The sequence below is a fragment of the Ipomoea nil genome, unplaced genomic scaffold, assembly GCF_001879475.1.
Source record: "Ipomoea nil cultivar Tokyo-kokei standard unplaced genomic scaffold, Asagao_1.1 scaffold0317, whole genome shotgun sequence".
Classification (NCBI taxonomy): domain Eukaryota; kingdom Viridiplantae; phylum Streptophyta; class Magnoliopsida; order Solanales; family Convolvulaceae; genus Ipomoea; species Ipomoea nil.
Window position 1 is genome coordinate 7,279,057 of NW_017616745.1, and position 9,194 is coordinate 7,288,250.

At 32.3% G+C, this 9,194-nt stretch overlaps 1 protein-coding gene across 1 annotated transcript; it reads right to left on the reverse strand.

Moving 5' to 3' along the window:
- Positions 1-404: 404 nt before the first annotated feature.
- LOC109166927 lies at positions 405-1,590 on the reverse strand. The gene is made up of 4 exons (XM_019315827.1): positions 1,579-1,590; positions 1,245-1,343; positions 904-990; positions 405-519 (listed from the first exon to the last, which is right to left on the reverse strand). Exons 1-4 carry the CDS (start codon positions 1,588-1,590, stop codon positions 409-411), a joined length of 309 nt encoding a protein of 102 aa, XP_019171372.1. The 3' UTR covers positions 405-408.
- Positions 1,591-9,194: the final 7,604 nt, after the last annotated feature.

A 9,194-nucleotide genomic window follows, 5' to 3' on the forward strand; every position in this document is an offset into this window, starting at 1 on the left:
AGTTTCAAACTGTTGTCTATTGTAAAATAGACAACGGTTTTTAACCGTTATCTTAACGGTTTTTAACCGTTTTTAACCTGCTTAAATTTTAATCATATAAAAAATCAATTTATCCATTCACCATGGCCAAGTGTAGTTACATAATTTTGCACAAGCTAAGGTTCAAAATAACAAGTCTAAATACTTCCATGACCAATTCTAATCGAATCATATATCATCCAAGTCATAATACTACAAAAAACAATTCCACGAACCAAGTCTAAATGATCACAACGTTCTAATGATCAAATCATACCTACTCTAATATCTTCATAGAATATCGGCTCATTCAGAACGCACCAGATCAATAATTGCTTTGTCACCCTCAATCTGCAATAAAAGAGTAGGCATTTATAAAGAGCACAATCCTTAAGTGCTTCTATAAAGAGGAAAATTTAAGAGACTTGAGATTACAATAATTATATCACTTGCTCCCGTTATATCATCCAATCCATACAATATCCTTTCAGTGTCACTTTCCTAAAAGTAACAATGGCACAACAATAAGAGATTAGTAACGTAACACTGTGCCAAAAAACAAAATAAAAAGCAAATGATATTCATAGTTTAGAATCAAAAGCATCAAGAACAATAAATAGAAGAAAATCTTAAAATGAAAAATCTGAATAGTAGTCACCACTTTTTATAATGAAAGAATTAAGAGGGAATTTCCCCAACTCAAAGGTGAAGAGGTTAGCCTTACAGATAAGACACAATAAGGGTTGAATCAATAAATGTGGATAATAATCATAATATGAATAATGTGTGAATGCAGCTAGTGGAGTTTAGAAAATAAACTGTAGCACTATATCAAGCTTTAAAATCAATGTGTTTCTTAGCTAAAGAAATGGTATTGACAAGCACCTGCCAAAATCTTTTTCTTTTGTTTATATCCCGGTATTTGCAGCTTACAATTTCGCCATTCCTCCGATAAGGAAATGCAATAACAATCTGTATCAACAGAACTTTCAGAAAAGTTAGCCTGGGAAACATTGAATTCATCATATCCGTATGAAAAACCAGCTATGGTAAGATGAGGTAATTAGACTATTAGAGCTTACAATATTTCTCTAATATGGGACAAGCCTTTACTAGTTCATTAAGGAGTTTGATCACTTTAAAGATTAAGAGGATGAGGGTGGTTTCACAAAAGAAGAGAAGAACATTTAAAGAAACACAAATTTGCCATACAAAATCAGACTTGCCAGAAGAGCAGCTGTCAAGCAGCCTTGTATATAAAGCCCTTGGTGAAATTTCCAAATGATTAAAATGGTCCAAGAGCCAATGGTGAAAGGTTCAAGAGCCTAATGAATTGCAAAGTATAGCCTAAAATAGGAACACAAAACTGAAAATTAGGTAATTCAAAGGGAAAAGTTTGAGAACTGATGATAAAGTTAAGGATCAATTATAGTTGATCAAAAACATAAATACACAACAATCAACTTTACATAGTGAAGAAATAAGGGTTGGTTGGGAAAAGTATATCTACTAGGTAAACATGTTTTTTAATATGTAAAGTTAAGTGTTGTTTATATGTACTTTAGCAACCATTTTTGCAAGAAATATAATGCTAATGGCTAAAAAAAAAAATTTATTTATTGAACTTATAGGTGCATAATATATTTAAATCTAAAAAGATAATCTAAACATACTTGGAAACGTATATATTTTGTCTCTTTACGTTCCAAGTCCTTGAGAAGAACCTTTTGCTCCTACTTTGGCAAATCTAAGCTTGCCAACTTCTGCTCTAGAAATGAGCGCCTGCAGTTTGTAGAATAGAAAGCATCTGAATACTTCAACAAAGCATCTGACAATTTGTTTGATATTATGGTCCACCTTCTGGGAAAGCTAACTAAATCTAGAAAATACTTCTATCTCAATCCAAGCTAACATATGGGAATGCTGTAACTTCATATCAAAATTATTCATCCACCAGCAATTAAGTGGACATGAGGAAAAATCAAACAGTTCATTTTACAAGGCATATAATGTACAACTGCATCACCACTAAATCATTCAATCAGCTTGTGTCCTGTTTATATTGAATGCAGATTTGGACACCCATTATGAATGTTCATCTTTGCAGTGACAATTTCCATGACAACAACCTCATAGGAGGTATGAGCTCATCCTGTATGGCTGTATATATGAGTGCCTGCTATAGACTACCATTCCAAGACAATGACAAACTTCCCTACAAACACTCATATGACTTGTGTTCCACTCACAGACTCATAAATTTTCAAATGATGCAAGCACAACAAGGATTCAAATACTAATATAATGTAGACTCCCTCACCACAGAATAACATTTAGAGCATTTTATTAGAACTAAAGGTTTACAACTTTTCCAACATTGAACTTGAAACTCAAGTAAAGAAGGAAGGAGAAAGCATTTTTTTAGCTTTAAATCTTTAATCCGAGGCATAATTTCACTAAAGCACAAGAAACGAACGTATCAACAAGACTCCACTATATGCATGATTAAACTAAGTTGAATATCAAGAAAATGCAATTACCTGAACTCACCAGAACTTGATTTGGTGCAGGAGCAGCTCCCATTCGTGTATCCATTTCAACTTTTCCTTAAACATGCAAAGTGTTTCACTAAGTAAGGAAAGCATAATACTAGACATGCAATGATTGGTTTGGTAGTGAGAATCCCTCAGAACTTAGCTTGTTTATTTACCTCAGAAATTGAAGTTCTCTTTCAAGTAACACACCATCTCTTTCAAGTTACTCATGTGCATAAGTAAGATTATAGAACTCCTTTGCAAGGTGGATACGGTTCCACAACATAACAATTTCTATACAATCAATGCAGCCTAATTAACATCACATAATAGAAGATCTTTTAACACACATATAATTAAATTTGCTTAAGAAATATGAATTAATCTTGTTCATCATTGCAAAAACAGAAGCAAAACCTTAAAAATTAAAGCAGATTAAAACAATATGAGACTAGCCCAGATTTTATCCAAATGCAAAATTCAAAAGCAAATCAAAGCAACAACAATTCACACAAACAAATCTTTTAAAGAAATTGAGACCTTTTCTTTAACCACAAAGAGTGAAACCTAAATAGCATGCATATAACAGAGCTGTATAGAAGGAAGATTAGACTGGAATGAAAAAAAAAACAGAAAGACAAGCAAGATTAGACTTACAATGAGGCCTGTGCACTTAACAGAGAGCTGTAGAAGGAAGAGCGGCGGCGGCGAGTGTGACTGAGGCTGAGGCTGTGGCTGTCGGCCGTCGTCGTCGGCGAAGGAAGAGCGGCGGCAGGAGGTCTCGGAAATGAGAGGGCGAGATGAAGGGCGGCGGCGAGTGTGGCTGAGGCTGAGGCGGTGGCTGTTGGTTGTCGTCGTCGGCAGAGGGATGGCAGCGAAGAACTCTCCTGATCGGCGAAATGAAATTTTGGAATATTGGGGGTAGAACTCTCTTGATCGAGGAATAAAATGGGGCGAAATGAAAATTTTCTAAGTTTGGGCGGGTAGGGCTAAATTTTGGGTTGATTTTTCGCGCTCTCTAATAAAATAATAATAAATTTTTTGCGGCATCCGGAACGACCCAATTAAACCGGACAATATAGATATAGAACAGGGTAAGAAAATATTAGTTTTATTACCCAGGTCACTAGACCCAATTAAAATAGTACCGGGTATATAGGTACAGAACGCGAGATTCACAGATTTCTATACTGTAGATTCATAAAATCTTTACTCTAGATTCATAATTTCTAAAGCGTAGATTCATAATTTAAATACGTAGATTCATAATTTCTATGCAATAGATTCATAATTTCTATACTACAGATTCATAATTTCTGTATTGTTGATTCATAATTTCTAAACTGTATAGTTATCAAATTATGAACATATAGTTTTGTGATTTGTAAATACAGAGTTCAACAATTGGGAATATGAACATCGAAAATTATGAACATAAAGTTTTGTAATTGTGAATATATAGTTCAATCATTATGAATATGAATTTCAAAAATTATGAATATATAGTTCGGTAATTATGAACATAGAACAGTGTGCATCATGCATGGTGCACACGGTTGCACAGCATAATTTGTCATTTATTACCCGGAGGTTTATTACCCAGACAGCTGGCGGCCCAATTATATTACAAAGATCGCGACAAAAGAAATGGGATATAGCTCTATGTTCATTATAGGAGCATATGTTCATAATTCCGTAACTGTACATTCATAATTCAATAACTATAAAGTCATAATTTTCGAAGCTCTATATATTCACAATTTTATAGCTCTATGTTCATAATTTTATCACTATATGTTCATAATGTCAGAGCTCTGTGTTCATAATTCCATAATTGTACATTCATAATTCCATATTTGTACATTCATATATAATTCCATAACTGTACATTCATAAAGTCATAACTATACATTCATAATCCCACAAATTAATAACACCGTTAACGGCGAGACAAAATCAAAGTTCCCTGAAAACGACGTCGTACGTTTTGGACTCGTGTTCACAATGCATTGTTCAGCTATTATGAACATAGAACAGTTGCCCAGCATAATTTGCCCTTTAATACCCCGAGGTTTATTACCGACAACTCGCGGCCCAATTATATTACAAAGCTAAGATCATGGCAAAAGAAATGGGATATAGCTAACCAATCGTTATGCTATGGACCCGTGTCCACACTGTAGTGTGGACACGGTAACGGTGCCGTTAGTGGACTTTGATCAATGTACGACATAATTTGTGATAGCTAACTGTACGGCATCGATCAACTACTATTTCATATTCATTTTCCACGTGTCTCAATTTTGGGTGCCCAAATTTTTTTTAAAAAATATTATAGATATAATCTATTGTTTTTTATACTTGATATTTTTATTTTTTTTTTGAATTCATAGATTGGTCTTAATTATAATATGAAAATAAAACTTTAATGAATTGACTTTGAAATTTTGGTGAATAATTTTATATTTAAATATGAACAAAAATATAACTATTAAATTAACTTTTGAATTGTATTCTTTATTTGTTAAATTTTTATGCAATATATTTGGACAAAAAAATTTAATTACATTTTTATTCTTGTTAACACTCAGGATATAATAGCTAAAAGATAAGGTGTAACACTTTAGTACACAAGAGTTGGTGTGGTTTGGTGGATTTGGCTTTGTTTGTTATGTTAAAGGTTTTGGGTTCTATCTTTTGTGGTGGCATCCTTAACCTATTTTATACAATCATTGTCTTGGGTCTCAAAGACAACACATAAGAAAATTGGTTATATCAAGTATATATATTAGTTTACTTGAGTACAGAAGTGTTGATTTGGTTTGGTGGGTTTAGCTTAGTTTATTATGTTAGAGGTCTTGGGTTCTATTCTTTCTAAGGGATCCTTTAATTATTTTCTAAAATTGTTGTCTTGGTTTTCACAAACAACACAGAAGCAACCCAGTTATATACTAAATGTTGCACATTCAAACACAAGAGTTTATGTTGCTTAGTTGGTTAAACCTTATTTGTTAAGTTTGAGGTTAAAGGTTTGACTCTTGTTATTAACATCCTTATCTTTGCTTTATACAACTCATTAAATAATGATGTGCAAAAACAACGATTTTTATAACCGTTGTATTTGTAGTGTTGTGTATTCAAATACGCTTAAAGACAACATACCAAAGACAACGGTTAAATAAAACCGTTGTCTTAAACAAATAAAGAACGCGCAACGACAACGGTTTTATATAACCGTTGTCGTTGTAGTGTTGTGTATTCAAGTGCTATTAAAGACAACACATAAATGACAACGGTTAAATAAAACCGTTGTCTTTTATAAAATAATATTGCGCAAAGACAACGATTTTTTATAACTGTTGTCTTTGTAGTGTTGTGTGTTCAAATACGCTTAAAGACAACATACCAAAGACAACGGTTAAATAAAACTATTGTCTTAAACAAATAAAGAACGCGCAACGACAACGGTTATATAAAACTGTTGTCGTTGTAGTGTTGTGTATTCAAGTGCTATTAAAGACAACACATAAATGACAACAGTTAAATAAAACCGTTGTCTTTTAAAAAATAATAATGCGCAAAGACAACGGTTTAAAAAAACCGTTGTCTTTGTAGCGTTGTGTATTCTAGTGCGCTTAAAGACAACACACCAACGACAACGGTTAAATAAAACCGTTGTCTTTGTTAAAAAAAAAGAGCGCACAAAGACAACGGTTTTAAACAACCGTTGTCTTTCTAGTGTTGTGTATTCTAATGCTCTTAAAGACAACACACCAACGACAACGGTTAAAAAAACCGTTGTCTTTTTTAAAAAAAAAAAACGCACATAGACAACGGTTTTAAAAAACCGTTGTCGTTGTAGTGTTGTCTTTTCACAAAATGCACAAAGACAACACACTTATAACAACGGTTAAGTAAAAACCGTTGTCTTTGACAAAAGTGTTGCATCAAAGACAACGGTTTTGGACCAAACTGTTGTCTTTTATACAAAAGACAACACTTTTCTTAAAAACTGTTGTCTTTCTAGTGTTGTCTATGTGCATTTTTCTTGTAGTGAATTGCATTTTCAGGTTACGTTCAGTGGCCAATTTGAACCTTATTCCTGATATAAATACCAAACAGATGCATCAAATGTATTGGGAGGTATATTCGGAAATAATTTCTATCAATAAGTTTTGCAATTGATAGAAAGTCTTGTTATCTACATAAAATATATGTGAGAATAAGTAAATATATAATGTGTATCTATCTCATGTTGTGTAATTTTATGTCTGTTATTAAATCATGTATCTTAAAAATATGTATTAATTCAGTACTTAAAATAAATTAAAATTTATGTTTCAAATTTGATAAATGGGAAAGTATTTGTTAAAACTTAATTAGTAAAATGATATCGTTTTCCGGAGTACTAAATTTCTATTATGTCTAAAATAATATTTTCTTCATGGAAGCCTATAACAATGCAACAAGAGTTAAGGTTATTTAATATAGTGGTTAGGCTGAAAACTGACTAAATTATTTATTTTCCTGTTCGTTGAAATAGCCCAGGTTGTTATGATCAATAATTCAAGATTAACTAATAAAGGTAATTAAAATAAATCACGAATTAAGCCATTGAATTAAAAACAATTTCAAATTGTTGTAAAATCAAACACCAGGGATAAGGAAAATACAGAGAGTGGAGAGGGATCTTGTCATTCATCATCAGCCATTCTTTTAGCAAGATACATATATACAAGGTAAGAGTAAATATGTACTAAATAGAAATAAGTATATCAGTTACAACCACAAATGTTACAAAGATGGATAATAATGTCCATAATAATATTTCTTTATAACACTCCCCCTTGGAAATTATTTAATATGATTCTGCCTTGTAAAAACTTGCTAGGAAAACCCTGTAGGAAAAACCTAAACAAATAGTATATATAAAGTATATGTTTAAATATATTCATGCCTCGTTAAAAACTTCACTAGGAAAATTACGTGGAAAAAAATCTAATTAAAGAAAAGAGTACATGATATTTGTAAATCATATATTGTACTGATTGCCTCATTAAAAACCTTAACTTAAAAAAACCCTGTGGGAAAAACCTAGTTAAGGGAAAAAGGGTACAACCATAAGCCTTCACGGCACAATCTGCATAATCTTCAGGATTTTGGGGTTTGTCCATTTAAGCAATTATTTTGTAACTTTTCCCTGTTTACATTACTATATCATACCCATGCCTCGTTAAAAATCTCATTTGGAAAACCGCGTGGGAAAAACCTAATTGAGGAAAAGGGTGCATGATGTATGTGTATTCTTGTTTTATATTAACTGCCTCATTAAAAACCTTAAGCTAAGGAAATCCAGTGGGAAAAAGCTCAGCTAAGGAAAAGAGTACAATCATTAGTCGTCAAGACCCAATCTTCAGGATTGATTCATGTAAAATGATACTCCCCCTCAAGATAACAATCTTTAAGTCCATACATTAAATTTCCAAAATGTATAGAGTAATTTAGTAAATAAATATGTACAACTGTCAATGAAATGAATATACTCTATAATAATCTCGTGACTCTTCTGGAGCTCACGTGGGTATAATATTGACATCATAATGTCTAGTCAAAAGGATTTCATTATATATCCTTTTATCATTTGTGCAATACAATCTTTATTGTTCCTTTATAGGACAATGGGGGTAAATATAGTACAACCAGTTTGGGAACTTTGCATTATGGGGATACAAAAATAATAGCCAGTATCCAAGTAGCCCATTATTATTGACTTACTGGTGTACAAAAATTCTTTAAGGAAAAACTCGATCTTCAGGTCGAGATAATACTTAGCTTTCCCAAGTTTTTGCTTCAAAAATCTCCGTCTTTAGATATGAACTGATATCACCAAACTCTTTAGATATTTCATTGATGTTTATACCATCAATATTGACTGAGATAATAATTAAGTCCATTATCAACTCTTTATTGAGCACATAATGGTACATATTATTCCTTCTACATGAGGATAATAACCCCGTTCGCAACTCTTTAAAGAGTAAATAATGGCACATAATAATACTTAAATAAATTCTCATTTTGGGAAATATAAATCCATCAGGGATTTCTCAAAAAATAAATTTAACTGCATATCTAAATTTATTATTTTGCCAATTGTTTTATGTAGCGAAACTTAATGCCATTTACCATGGGAGAGTATATTTGATTTTAATCAATTAAGGGTCTCTGCGTGAACCCATAGGCTACAAACTCGCTTCATCACCTCATTATTCCTATTTCTCTTTCATGCACACACTCATTTGTAACCTTCAGGGTTAACGCTCAAACGGCGTATTGTTATAAAGAGAATTATCCATTTTAGCTAGTCGAGCTATGCCTTAATTGCTCATTTATAAGTTAAATAGTCATGGCACTTCCGGTGCATAACTCTGGATCCAGATTATCATATAACGGAGTAATTTGTAATGGCAATTGTGTTGTCGACAACTATAACATTTTATAAATGTCTCCCATATTTGTAAAAGTAATGACAATTTCTAAAACAACCAGATTCTAGACATTTCCCAAAGATATTTTGATCTGGTCGTTCCGCATCCCTAGTATTGTGTTTATTTGGTGCACCTATAAATTGACTAGGTTTCT